Below are 15,130 nucleotides of genomic sequence, written 5' to 3' on the forward strand. Positions count from 1 at the left end.
TGTATTTTGATTTTAGACATTAAAAAAAGATTGTACTTGTGATGCTTTGACTAACACAGTGTGTTCTACCTGTTAAGATGTAGTTACAAAAATACCCATGGTGCTGATATACAGTTCTGTCTGGTGTTTTAAAAATGAATGAGGCGTGCAGCTAAAATCTCTTCTCTTCCTCCTGCAGATGATGGAAAGCTCTCCCTTGATGAGTTCCAGGCTTTCTTCTCTGATGGGACTCTGAATGAAGAGGAGTTGGAAAAACTGTTTCACACCATTGACTCTGATAACACCAGGTGATTACAGAGACACACGACTCTCAAAACACATTCAGTGAACAGATCTCAGTCAATAAGAATAGGAAACAACACAACATTGGTTACCTTGTCAGGGAATAATCCAGAATGACAAAAAATTTATGAATCTTTGTTCATCAATTCATTTCATTTTGTGTGTGCACATCCCATTCAAGTTGTTATTTGGTCTTAATAGTTCACAACATTAAAGGGATAGTTCACTTTGAAATAAATTTTTGGTATGTTTTAGCTTACCTCAAGGGCATCCAAGATGTAGGTGTCTTTTTTTCCGCAGTAGTTTCAATTTTGATATTTTTAGGTCAAACCGTTCTTGTCTGTCAGTCATATAATGCAGGTCGATGGTCACTGTCTCAAAGAGCATGCACAGAGTCCAAATTAAAACAATTCCCCGCCGTCCAAATTAAACAATTCCCCATCGTAAGTACACATTGATGGCCTAAGACACGAAACGAGCGGTTTGTGTGAGAAAACGAACAGTATTTATATCGTTTTTACGTCTTATACACAGCCATGTCCGAGTGATCTGATCTGACGTGTACGTAGACTGGTGCATAGGAATATACACACTAGATGTCGCCTTGTCTACGGCAGTTCATTGGAACGAATGTCTTTAAGGCGACATCTAGTGTATATATCTATGCACCAGTCTGCGAACACGTCAGATCAGATCACTCGGACATGGCTGTGTATAAGTGGTAAAAACGATATAAATACTGTTCGTTTTCTCACACAAACCGCTCGTTTCGTGTCTTAGGCCATCAATGTGTACTTACGATGGGGAATTGTTTAATTTGGACAACGGGGAATTGTTTTAATTTGGACTAAAAAGTACTGCGGAAAAAAAGACACCTACATCTTGGATGCCCTTGAGGTAAGCTAAAACATACCAAAAATTAATTTCAAAGTGAACTATCCCTTTAAGTATTATCCATTTGTCTACATGAGAATCTAGTCAGTGACGGTGCAAAGATGAGGTGACATTCACCTAAAGCACAAGCATTACCTCATCCAAGCTGCCTTGCAAAACACTGTAATTGTTTCATCAGTTTTGGCCCTGTGGACTCAGAAAATAAATTCTAACCTTCACACTTTCAGTAGTTTATTGAACTAGTCTGTTTTTCTCTCCTTTGTCTTGCTGAGGCTAATTTCAATAACCAGCTTTTAATGTATCTTAAAGCAATAGCTCACCCAAAAATTTTAATTATCGAGGGTCGAGGGTAGCGGAAGGGTGACCTCTGACCCGACGTATGATGTAGGCGTAGCGTAACCTTAGATGAGAATAAATGCCTCTCGCGAAAACCACGTAACTTTCTCGTGAACGCGCGTACGGCCGTTGCCGAAAGCCAGTGATTATAGTTTATAAAGTTTTAAATATGGGTATTTTTCTTATAAAAACCAATCGCTTTGCTTCAGAAGGCATTTATTAAGCCACTGGATGGATTATTTTTATGATGAATGGATGTGCTTTTTGGAGCTTCAGAAACTATTCAATGCCATTACAAAGCTTGGAAGAGCCAGGATATTATTTAACACAACTCTGATTGTATTAAATAACAACCTAGGATGGCTTGAAGGTGAGTAAATAATGGGATAATTTTCATTTTTGAGTGAACTATTCCTTTAAAGTAATCAATAAATTCATATTTTCACACATTTAGCAAAAATACAGCTTGTCTGAAAATTATGGCTAGCAAAACCATTTTAATGGTAATAATTTTATAATGGATTTTTAACATTTTAAGATTAAAAGTCTGGTTCCATGTAATAAAATTCACTCGCTGGGACAAAATTATCTGTATTTGGAGAAACCTTTGGAAGTTGTAGGGTAGATATCTTCTATGAACCATGATCGTCAAATCTTGTTTCCAAATTTAACCTCTTATTATAGTTAATGGTTTCTCAGGAACCAGGCAGAAAAAATGAGGCAGATTTCATTTTGATGGACATAATGATGGTTAATGGACAGCAAGAAAAAGGGAAAACCCTTAGCCCTTTCAGAACAGCTTATAAATTGCTTTACTGTCTCTCTCTCTATCTCTGTCTCTCTCAAAGTTTTGTGTTTGGAAAGTGTCTTTCTGTCATTGTGAGTACATCTGTCTCATCTATAGCGATCTGCTGCCATTTCTCTCTCTTTCTGTTCTCTCCGTCTCACACACCCTATTTCTCAGTGTTTGTGTGTATAGGTGTGTGAGCTGGTCTCTGGAGGCAGAGCAGCTTCAGTGTGTGTGTGTGTTGTCTTTAATCACATTTCAGAATGAATTATGTAAAAAAATGAGGAGAAGTCTGCAGCTGCTAGGATGCGTTCGCTGCTCTCAGGTCCAACACAGCCTTCTCTCTAAATAATGAACCACCAGAGCCCATAAGGACTGGTGCAGAGAAGGGGATGGACTCGGAGACAAGAGGGCTAGATGATGAGATGGGGGAGGGTTGGGAAAGACACTGGGGTGGGGGGTACTGAGAGAGACTGAGGTGGATGAAGCTCAAATGGAAGAAAGACAATTGAGAGTGTCGCCTTTTTGTGCTTGTTTCTCATTTACACTCATGTTGTAGATTTGAAATGAAACATGCATCCTTTTGCATCTTTTGTCCTCCATTTATCTGAATATCAAGCAGATATTCATCATTTTTTACAGTGCTCTAACCATGAACAACTGTGGAAATGTTTGTACTAACTAGATGAGACCATGACTAACTACAGGGCATTTTGTTATTTGTGTTGAGTCATGGTTAGCTCCTCCCATTATGAAATCTCATTGGTCAAAAAAGTCAATGCCAACATCTGTTTGCAAATCATTTTACTTCTTTAATTTCACACATTTACATCAAGAATTCTATTGATTGAGAATCATTTGGATTGTGAAAAGTGGGCATTACATAACAGAACAGAGCCGGACTGAATGCAAGTTTGCTAAAACAGTGCTTTAAAAGCTATTGGTTAACATGATTTAGTAGCCCTGGCAGCCTAAGTGGCATCAGGAAAGTCATTTGAGGGGAAGAACCATTTATTATATTTTGATTAAATATTACAAAGACATTTTATTATTTTTAATAACATGCACAGCTGAATCATTCACACTGAGACCTAGAACATGCATTAATAAAGGAAATAGGCTCAATTTCATGTTGACTCCATCCATCCATCAACATACTGGACAGAAAATAATAACACTAATGAAGATGATCACTATTTAGCTTATCTAGCACAGTGCTAATGGGTTTGAAGTAGACAGGCCACTAACAGATAATAAGACTCATAATGTTCACATAGTATTATACAAAGCAGAGTCTTCTCATCTCTTCTGTCCTCTGCTGATTTGGAGGTACTCTTATGATCACACAGCAGCAGGATACAGTTGTCAGTCCTGTATTTGAGTCTTAATACAGTTGTGTTCACACACAGTACGGTTATTTGTGGGAGAGCAGCTCTTCGATGAACAAATGCGTGTCTACCGTGTGTTGCAGGTTTTTGTGTGTGGTTTCTGTAACTTAGCTGTGTGTCATCTAAAGGTTCTAGATCCAATCACTGTCCACCTCTCCACCGGAGCTGCTCCCATCAGATTTGTGTTCTACACACGAGCGGTGCGACTAAAATGCTGTTATTTAATGAAGATTTGACTGATTAACTGGTGGCTTGATTGGACTCTTGTCATGTTAAAAGTGATAAGACTTTTCAGTTTTATGGATGTCACCATTTTTTATATTACTTTGGTCACCGTCGCTATGATTACTGGTAAGAGAATACGGGCTTGACTCCCGTTGCACGGTCATACAGACAGTATTCAAGACGCTACTGTAAGTTGCTATGTGATCAGGACATTTTGAGACTCACACCAGTAAATGCGATTGTCAATCCCAAAAACTGACAGTGTGAATGTAGCCTGTTTGACAGGCAAGGCGTTCGAGAGCTCAGTACCAGTGAAAGGAGAGAAGATTGTTTGCCATGTTCACTCTCAGTGCCCACCCTACACTTGTAAATGTCATATACTGTATATCGATTTTATGCATCCCTATACCGATGCCATCTCCATTTTAACAAGTGAGGGAAAGTATAAAGAATTGAGCGATGAAAAGTGCAAGAGCATCCTAAGAGATGGGATGAATCCCCGAAATGGCAACAGGAATCAGTAAACGAATGGTTTTCTGTAGCTTGTTTCTCTCAATCTAATATTTTTCTCCTTTTCTTTTGCCAGTATGAGTATTTTTTGTAGCATTGTATATCACAGCAGAGTAATTTTTATATGAATAAAAAAATTCAGTCAATTAAATACTTAGAAATGTTAGATACTTTACCTCATTTGATTGTTTTTATTTAATAATTTTTTTTAATTTAGAACTTGATAGATGCTAACTACTGGCAATAGAACAAAATACATAACTAACTTTTGTATTATATTTTGTATAACACTTGAGTTATACACAAAATACTTAAAACATCAAAAGTAAAATCAAACAGAACACATTATATGCATCTGTCAATTTATCAGTTCATAATTCATTATGTTGAAGCTGTAAACTTTAAGGTCTGCTGAGGATCTTGTTTCAAAAATAACATATGCTTGAGTTTTTTGTATTGTATTGACGATCCATGTAAATAGATAGATAGTTTAGTGAGTTTCTTTTTGTCCACTGTTGTAGGACATAATATAATGTGTGATTTATGCTGGATTTTCCCCCCTGTTTCTTATCCCTTTCCTTTCCTCCCTCTTCTGTTCTGTCTTTCTGTACGCTACCCATTTCCTGTGATGTGTTAGTAATGTCGACACCAAGGAACTATGTGGTGAGTATCAGAAAATAAACTGTCAGTTTGTGTTAGTGACAACGAATTGAATATGCTTTGCAAACAAGCATTTTTATTTGAATACAGTTGTGTAGTATATTTACTGATTAACAATATATGGACCAAACAATATTACTCTAGTCATTCAACCTAGTGTCAGTTACAACATAAGTCAATGGATTGTGCAGAATTTCTCTTTTGTAATATCTTGGCCAATTTTTTACATTTTTTTTGCTTCCATATTTTCGTTCTCCCATGGAGAAAACATTTCATAATTCAGTTCTGCCTCATCTCTCTCTGTTCATCAGACTACTTTGCCAACCACATGGGAGATTATGAAGGTGTGCTGGCCTCCCTAGAGACACTCAACCTGGCGATTCTCAAAGCCATGGACTTCACCAAGAAGGTTAGTAATGTGCCAAAAACTGACTCAAGTGTGTCTCTGCTTCTACGTTTTTGTCAATACATGGTCCAATAACATACATTCAGATTTTTGAAAACAAGCAAATTTGTATTAAAGAATTGCTGGTTTAGCTCCTAAATCATAGCTTGTATCAGATGTGTCTTTGGGGGTCTATAAAGAGAAAACCATCTCCAATAAGAATACTACTGTAAATCCCTCCTCAGATGAGGAATAGATTTCGAGAGAGGAGTGTGAGCATGTTAATGCAGTCTCTCCTACTCGTCTAAATATAACCTCTCGTTTCAAAGCTTGGCTTGCATATTCTGTTTGTGGTTTTCTTCTCATTAGCAAGCTGGTGCTCAGTTAGACAGGGCTGAAGATTACTGAGCTGTGGCCATCACAAATATGTGCCTCTCTTTTCCTTTCCGTTTCTAACCGAGTGTGTAATCTGATTTATAGAAGCGATTAAAACCCAGTCTCTGTTTTTTTTCCTCCAGCTCGTCTTGTATCAATCTTTGAGCGTATTCCTCCCTCCTCCTTGTATTTTACACTTCCCACCGGCACGCTGGAGAATGTAATTGATGTTACTAAGGTTCTTGTTAATACTGCAGGTTAGAGGTCTTAAATACCTGGATGAGTGATAGTTGTAAAAAAAATCTGTCCCAATACAAACTTGAGTTTACTCTTTAAAAATGTATGGCCCATTTGGGGTACAGTTATTAGTGTTTGTTTCGCCTGTGTGCGTGTAAGCTTTACAGCGATGGATTCTGGGATCCAAGACACTCTTAAACACTTGTTTTTTAATGTGGCTGGCTGATTGCAAACAAACCTTCATTGATTTCGCAAATCATATTATTACACCCTGTGATTCTTCACTACCCCCTACATTTTCATTTCTGTTCTTCTCAACAGGTGATTTCTTACCAAAGCCAATCACAATTACACAATTTTCTCTTTTGCAAAATGCAGAAATGCTCTGCTTGTGTTTTTGCATCTTCAGGCATAAGATTCTTACCGGACCATTATGTAAAGTTTTTAGACTGTGTAGCTGTATGTCGATGGGAATGCAAAGGATAGGAAAATAGGGAAAAAATCACTGTATTTTTACACCTTTCAAAGTTAGTGTGTTTGAGATATTATTTAATCTGTTTAATGCAATAGCGAATTTAATAATTTTACAGTTTCATTATTTCTAAAAACTGGTTAGAGATTATTAGATTCATCTATTATTCTATTGACAGCCTTAGTTTTTAATAGTAAGAGTTTTTTTATTTTATTATTTTAGTGAGTAGTTAAAACGATACACAGAATTTTCATGACTGTCACAAAATTGTCATGTTCTGTCTGAGTTTTCGTTCATTTGTTACCATGGTTTCTAATTAGTTTTGCACCTGTTCCTTGTTATGTTGATTATTCTTTGTGTCTGGGGCCATTTACATGACACCGTTTTTTACTAAATACTGAAAACTGTTTATGCGTTTTGGCCATTCATTTACACGCCTGTGGCGTTTTGGGGGCCTGAATACAGAATACTGCGTCACACTCCTTCTCTGGATCAAAAGGTTTGAAAATCATCATTGTATAGAAAGTAAAATGAGAGAGAGGATGTTTTTTAATATGCAAGGCTGTTGTTGTTTTGTTTACTGCCGATTCATTTACAGACATTGCTGTGAGCATGTAAGACATGTTGCTGCTGCTGCACATGTAACACATGAAATAACCCCATAGCAGATCTATACAGGTGGAGCTGGGGAAGGTGGAGGGTTTCTGAAGCGCGCTGCAGACTGCTAACAGCAGCACTACTGGTATTTGTTTGAATGTTGAGCCGGAGCTCAATTGCCGCTGATCCAACAACCAATCAGCTGTGCAATGTAGATAATTACGTGATTGCTACTAAATGAGTTTGACCCATCAACCTGCGCCATCTAGAGTTTCATGACAGAACTAGGTAATCAATAAGGTGACAGTAGAAACTCAGCTCTTAAGGCCTGTAAATGTTTTCCTTGTTGCACTGGATGTGTTTGTGTTTGTGTATGAATGTGTGTATTTGAGTCGATGAGATGGAGACTGACTAAGTGAGACAGACATTGTCATCGCAGTAGTTGTGGTAATGTGAAATATACCAGATGCTGTGCAAAGTGTTAGTGTAACAGCAACTGTCATCTAATATACGGGGTAGTAGCAAAACCACAGGCTGCCTCTCCTGCAATGAAGATGGCATTGTTTCAGAATATATTGGGACTGAGAAATCCTAGGAGATCAGTATGTTAAAGATCTAGGAATGTTGGCTTTTAACAGCTACTCACAATTAAGGAATATCTCACACTTTACATTAAGTCATTTACATTCAGACAAAACGTGACCAGTTAGTTTGTGTACTTTTTATCTGCCAACAAGAATAGTAGCATCAAGCTTTGTCTGCTGCCTGCCAAGTAAAGCACGGACTGGAACACATTATGTGAGTGGACTGGAGTGACAGCAGCTTTCTGTAATTTTTTGTATCTGTATTTTTATTTTTTTATCTCTCTCTCTACATTACTAGACATGAACCTTTGACTTTACACTGAGTAACATGGGCTACAGCTTTAGTTTATCCACTTTCTTCTCCATTACTGCCACGTCTCTGGAGATTCAAACCCTTCCACTAGCTGAGTAGCAGAGCCATGATGTCTGTCTGATGGCGAATAATCAGATGTCCTTAAATCAAAGAGATGTTTGCCACAGCCACTGATATTGATAAGTGTTATGTTGAATCCTCTCACACCTCTTCATTACTCAAAATATAGTGCTCTGTTCTGTGGAAAAGGTTAAAGGCTGCTGCTAATTATTAATGTAAATGTGTTTTTTCATACAGCCCATGAAATATTCATGTTCTTGCACACCAGGCATCAATTTGCACTGTAGCTTATGTGCAGTTTAAGTTGTGTGATCATGTGTAAGGAGGGACACGCTTCTAGTGTAACAATGGTGGAATTAAATCTGCCTCATTTCCCAGATATGTGTACTGTGTTAAAGTGCCGTGTATAGACTAGATAATTCTTTTTATGGTCTCTAATAGGATCAGATGCTTTAAATATGCCATGGTGAATTTATCTGAGGTGTAGCCATTGCGGTAAAATCTTTTATAGATTATAGAGAGCAATTTTCCCCCTATTCGCTCAAAGCATTCTGGAATGAACAATATTGCCCTTTTATCAACAATACAGTACAGTCAGGCTATTTTTATGTTTATGTAAATATACCATAACCAATATGCAGAACCAATTTTTAATTATTCTGATTTTCACACATTAAGAACTGCAGAAAAAATATGTAGAAAAAAAGAAAGAAATGTGTTTAAATATGTAAAAATGTTTTAAAATGTATAAATATTATTTTTACTATTACTATTTAATATTATTGTTATTATGGTTCTCTCCATACTAGCAGATATCAACTGATATTGCCTTTTTATTAACAATACCGACAGAGGTTATTTTTGTTTATGCAAGTATCCGATAACTGATATGCAGAACAAACTTTAAAATATAGTTTTATTCTCAGATTTTCATGCACTGTGATCATCAAACAAATATTAAAAAAATATATAAATAATTGTTTTTTAAATAAAATAAATATGATCAGAAATAACATTTCTGACTGACGCAAATAATTGTAATCAGAATTAATAAATAACTTGGAATTATAATAACTATTATTATTATTGTTGTTATTATCAATCCAGTTATTGGTCTGTCTATGTAATGGTTTATTTTGTTCCATAAAAATTGCCACAAGTAAACAACTTTACTCCTATTCCACACTGCTCATATACTCTATAACTGTGGCCTATTCAATGCACGTTTTTAGCAGTTTGTCTTTTGGGAATGCTCTCTACCTTGCTTCTCATTAAGTCTCTCAGCTGCAATTGCTGACATCCCACTGAACAAATGAGCTCAGTATAAGAGCACTGATGTCAGAAAAGAGGACAGCTCTCTCCTACTATCTCAACCTGTCAGAGCGAGAGAGCAAAGGAAGTAGATCAGAGCCACTGACTGAGACGAAAACACTCGCACACACTGTCAGCGGACTCATGTTATCTGTAGCCTACATGCAACTGCTTTGTCGTTCGCACATCATCTTGACGTTACCGGCTTGCCGCTTGTCCTCCGTATATTTTTGGGCGAATGGAACAAATCTAATGCACAATGTTGCGGGGAGCGTACAAAAAATACATGTACATCTTAATATCAGCTACAGATCACCGATCACACATATAGGCTGCCATATGGTCTAAATGACATAGTTTCCTGGTGTGCGCTTTCTCTGTCTCTCACAGAATATATGATTTATTATTAGTGTAAATATGAAGAATGATGCCAATTAAAATGTGTCATAGAAATCTTTTCCTGCCACATACTTCGAGATAGTTCTTCAACTGACAGTATTTTCTGAAGTAAAAAAACTGAAGAAAGTGAAGAGATCAAGCAAGCCAGAATAATATGAAGTGCCATACTTAACCAAATCCTATCATGCAAATAAACGACAAAAATAACGGCGGTTGTTTTTCAATAAAGCGTGCAAGGGTCATCATCACCCCTGCCATAGCATGCTACATTTTAACACATCAAGAACATGTTTTTAATTGGCCATTTAGCAACTGGAAGTGGCTAAAGCAGGATGCCATTGGAGGGAAGATGATGGGTACAAAAGAAAAGCAAGAATTCATTAAACACATTTCATCTTTCCTTTGCCTGTCCTGAACACACAATTTTAATGAGCTCCTCTCATTAGCTGCTTCTTGGTTAAAGCGCTTGGACTTTGCCCAGACATTCGCACACTGTTCCTTTTGCTAAGTCTTCAAATAGAGAGCATTTACTCTTCAAGTTTCTTTTTTTTTTTTTGAGGATAATATTTAGTTTAAGCAGTTTAAACAGAAGTTTCTCATAATTTATTATCATCTCTTCTAATCGGCCTGTTCAGATTCCGTTTTTTCGTTCTCCGCGTGTCTTTCAGCTCATTTCAGCCTGCTTCAAGTGACGTGCCATATGTGTGTTTTTTCATGCGCTAAAGTGAGCACACTCTTGTCAGAGGATGAAAAAGCAGTTATTGTAGGACTGTCTGTTGTTTAAAATGTAAATGCAGGAATTCATTAGGATGCCAAGCTGGGAGCTGTCGCGTTTTGAACAGGTTGGCTGTGCTGTGCACTCTGAAGCCTTTGTTTGATGCCAGAGTTGATATTAATGAGCCTGTCACATGGCAAACAGTAATTATGCTTATTGGAAGAGATTTTGGCAGGTAGGGGGTGGACTGGGGACTGTTTTATATCAATTTTCCAGTTCTTTCTAACTTGACAGGATTAGATTGAGGACTGTGGTGCAGTGTTCGGTTTGGTCTCTGAGGTTCTACAATACAGTTTCCTGCAGCTTTACTGTAAACCCCTGCTATTCCTGTGACACTGTATGCTAGGCAAATATTTAAGCCTATGGAGAGCATCAGCTAGCCTGGAAATCCAGACCTGAATCTAAAAGATTAATGGTCTGGTGTCGATCAATGAAAATCAGCCAGCTCGAGGGGCGGCACCAAGCATGCATTTGAAAATCTCACAGCACGCAATTGGATAACACTACGACCAATCACAACAATAAACCCCATACGCTTAGCTACCAGGGGAGCTAACTGGTAGATTAGACTCTTCTGGTCGGCAAAACAGCAAAAACAAATTCTTGCAAAGGAACGATTCGAGCGCCGTCTTCTGTTCCTCTTTTGGGAAAAAGCCAAGTCTAACTCGTTCATTGTAGCGGCCAAAGCCGTTTCAAACCACTGCTATTTATCCATAACCATCTTGCAATGTTTACTGATGACTTCGACGTCACAGCGCTGTCGTCATCTGTTTAGCTCGCCTCTGGCCCGCCTATATCAGATAACCCGATGTGATTGGTGCAGCTCAGATCGAGGGGCATATTTAATGAGCTCCATTGATCGACACCAGAGTAACTCGCTGAGCAAATTCAACTTGTGCTCTTGCGAGAACTCTGGTTTACCAGGGTAAGCATCAGCTGGGTTTCTTATTCATTTCATCCATTGTAAAACTAATGGTCATACCATACTCTCTAAGTTTGTGAAGTGGTGATATTATTTTCTGTAGCCACAAGCCATTGTGATTTACTACTTATATTTATACACTACCATTTAAAATTGTGGATTTGGAAAGATTTTCTAATGCTCTTGAATGAAGTCACTTATGCTCACCAAGGCTGCATTCATTTGATCACATATACTGTAAAAACAGTCATGTTGTCAAATATTATTATTATTTATTTGTTTTCTATTTGAATATATTTTAAAACATAATTAATTGGTGTGATGGCAAAGCTAAATTGTCAGCATCCAATAATCCAGTCTTCAGTGTCTTGATCACATGATTCTTCAGAAATTATTCTAATGTGCTTATATTCCTTTTATCATCCATGTTGAATTAATGAATTCCTTGATTAATAGAAAGTTCAAAAGAATAGCATTTATTTGAAAAAGATTTTGTTGTAGCGTTATAAATGACTTTACTTTATTTTCCTTTTGATCATTTTAAAGGCATCCTTGCTGAATAAAAGAAAAGTATTAAGTTCTTTTAAAAATCTTACTGACTCCAAACCATGTATATATGAGAATACTTTGCAATAAACTTACATATATTGCCTATAATCTATGATAACAGGCACTTCATGCAAGTCAAAACAAAAAAACTTTTTTTTTTGGTCACATTCTGTCCTATACCAAAACAGCTTTGTTTATTGTATTTCTTGATGATTTCCATGCTGAAAAGAGAAGTGAATCCCTGAGTCCGAAATCGCATACTGTCTGAGTAGGTACTACATTTGAATTTGAATGTACTACATGATCGTTAAAAAAGTGTTTAGTATGAATGTGGGTAGTATGTATGAAACTTGGACTTACTACATCCGCCTTGTTATTGTCACATGACCTACCAGCGTCAGTTGCATCGCTTCACTTGCATTCATAAATCCTCTCCCGTGGCCTCATGGGATAGTAAAGTGTCCATGGAGAGCGCACTCCAGAATCTCGGCGGAAGTAGTTGGTCATCCAGGGACTTTGCACCTACTGTATTGTTTTTCGAATACGATGTATTCAAACTCACTACTTGTTTGGCGTACTGTTTTTCACATACTATATAGTAAGGAGGTATTAGATTTTGGATGCAGTGAATCTCTGTCTTATTTTAAAAAAATTAAGCTCGGTCAATAAGTACATTCTATCATAGACTCATGCTGTGAACATCTGAGATCCCAAATAGAGGTGAAGGACATTTCCTGAAAAATAGATGGTACAGAACTTATCTCCCCTTTCATTTCATTCTGACCTGAGGTAAGGGGGTTTGGACATTGTTATAGACATTTATTACACACCTCCTGTGTTCAGTCACTCTCCCTTGCATTGATTTGCTTTTAGTTGCAGAAAGGTTACCTAGTTCCCCTGGTAACCACTTATGGCAGGCATATCCACATACTTTTGGCCTTATAGTACATGTAGGTAGAATAATAACAATAAGAGCAAAGTGTTAAAGGTAGCATCATGGACCTTAAATTGTTATTATACTATTATACTTTTTCGGATATCACGTTTCATGCAGTGTGTAATATACCTGTTTGTGAATGTAAAATGTTTTAAAGATCAAAGTGCACGATAAATGGAGCTAGTCTCCCAAAAGAACGAACCGATTCTGAACTGCCTGAAGTGATTCGTCAGTAATTCCAACAGTTTAGAGAGACTGAATCCTTTATTAAACTGTTTCAGAAACTGTGACAAAAGAGTTGATGCTGCGATGTATATTTTGAAAAATCTTTTTTTTTTTACCTTGGATGCATGCAATCCTTTTGTAGGACACATCCAAAACAAAATTAGGACCCTTTAAAGTAGCATAATAGAGGCACTTTAAACTAGAAGTGTTTTCCAGAACATAAAGCTACAGAGACATTTATTCCTACTATGGTGCGTTACCACTATGCTCAGAGGTAATTTAATTCAGGGCTTATTGGAATGTTACTGCTGATGATTTAGTTAGTGTGGAGGGCTTCAGTCTGCTCATACACTTGCTGTGCACTATTGTCATTTACAGTGGGCTTTTTTTTCTGGCCTGTTAGGAGATCTAAAGGCCTAGCGCTGGGGACAGGATTAAATAAACTTCCCCAAACAATAAGCAAATTCATTCTTTCCTCCTTTGCTTTTCTCCACAGTGTGAATGATTATTTATGAGGTGGTGAGCTTGGAATTTAGATTTTGCATGTTGCCATAATGTTATCCTTGCGCAGGCTGTGTGCTAATGAGACCGGCTCAATGTCTCAAGCTGCTGTTCTGGAATTGCCTTCCAAAACTTGAAGTATGGTGTTATGTAACATGAGTGGCTTTAAACTCCATTCGTTGGTAGTCATTTTATATTTACATCCCATTGTTTCATGTGCATTTGGATAAATGACAGTTTTTGCAGCAACAACAGACTATAATGGAATATAATGAGGAGAGCAGTGGGATATACCAGTGAATCAGAAGGCTGTTGAGTTGAATTGTTGTAGATCAGTTGACACGAAACTTAATCAAATTCAATCATTGTTTTTCTGAAGTGCTTGGTTTATTTATTATATAAGGACTTTAACATCAGTAATATGAATTGTTTGAATTTAATTTAATTTAATTTAATTCTGCTCCCTTGTATTTAAATTAAAATAATATAAATACACTACCATTCAGAAGTTCAGGAAGATTGTTTGTTGTTGTTTTAAAGAAATTAATACTTTTTCAGCAAGAAAAGGATGTATTAAATTTATCAAAAGTGACAGTAAAGACACTTATCTACATTGTTACAAAATATTTCAATTTCAAATAAATACTGTTCTTTTGAACTTTCTATTCATCGAAGAATCCTGAAGTTATTAAGAATCACAACTGTTTTCAACATTGATAAATTATTTTAATGATTTCTGAAGGATCATGCGACACTGAAGACTGAAGTAATGATGTTGAAAATTCAGCTTTGTCATCACAGGAATAAATGGTTTTAGGAATAAAAATTAATGGTAATGTTTTTTACTATATATCCAACCCCAAACTTTTGAACAGTATTGCACAATGCTGAAAACTTGTTTTTATTTTTTTGTTTACAATCATTCAATAAGCAATCAGTTTAATGAATATTAAATCACTGACTGTTGGTATGTGGTCTGACACTTTCATTTTAACCCTGGCAGATGCACCTCTACTCACACGATATGAGGAAAGCACAGAGGAATATATTATAATAATATTATGACAAGATTATAATAATGTATGCAATGAAACTAGTAAATAAAAAATCAGGAACTTGGTTTCCAGCTTCGTGTACCCTCAATTTTGCTTTTCGGTTCCATCCAAGAATTTTCATTTAGGTGCATCACTGATTTAAACAGTAGCACAGATTTTTGCCGTGCTTCCAATATGTTCCACTATTTCCATCTCGAACCCTTTCCTGTATCTGTGGTGTGAAGTGGTCATTTCAAAAGCATGTGAAGCTCCAGGCATTTTGCTAGATCTCACCTCTGTCATTTATTAGTGTCCTGAGACTCATCTCTCCACTGCTAGTGTGTGAATGGCAGGCTGTGCTCATACGCTCTA

At 36.9% G+C, this 15,130-nt stretch overlaps 1 protein-coding gene across 2 annotated transcripts in view; it reads left to right on the forward strand.

Annotated features, from left to right (window-relative positions):
* necab2 (N-terminal EF-hand calcium binding protein 2) overlaps positions 1-15,130 on the forward strand; it is a 93,106-nt gene that overhangs the window by 40,365 nt on the left and 37,611 nt on the right. For both annotated transcript variants that reach the window (XM_082182573.1, XM_082182572.1), the window contains exons 3-5: positions 179-287; positions 5,060-5,085; positions 5,394-5,491. In XM_082182573.1, coding sequence (XP_082038699.1) covers positions 179-287; positions 5,060-5,085; positions 5,394-5,491 — 233 coding nt within the window. The remainder of the gene's footprint in view (positions 1-178; positions 288-5,059; positions 5,086-5,393; positions 5,492-15,130) is intronic.

Source organism: Leuciscus leuciscus, assembly GCF_965113295.1.
Source record: "Leuciscus leuciscus genome assembly, chromosome: 10".
Lineage (NCBI taxonomy): Eukaryota > Metazoa > Chordata > Actinopteri > Cypriniformes > Leuciscidae > Leuciscus > Leuciscus leuciscus.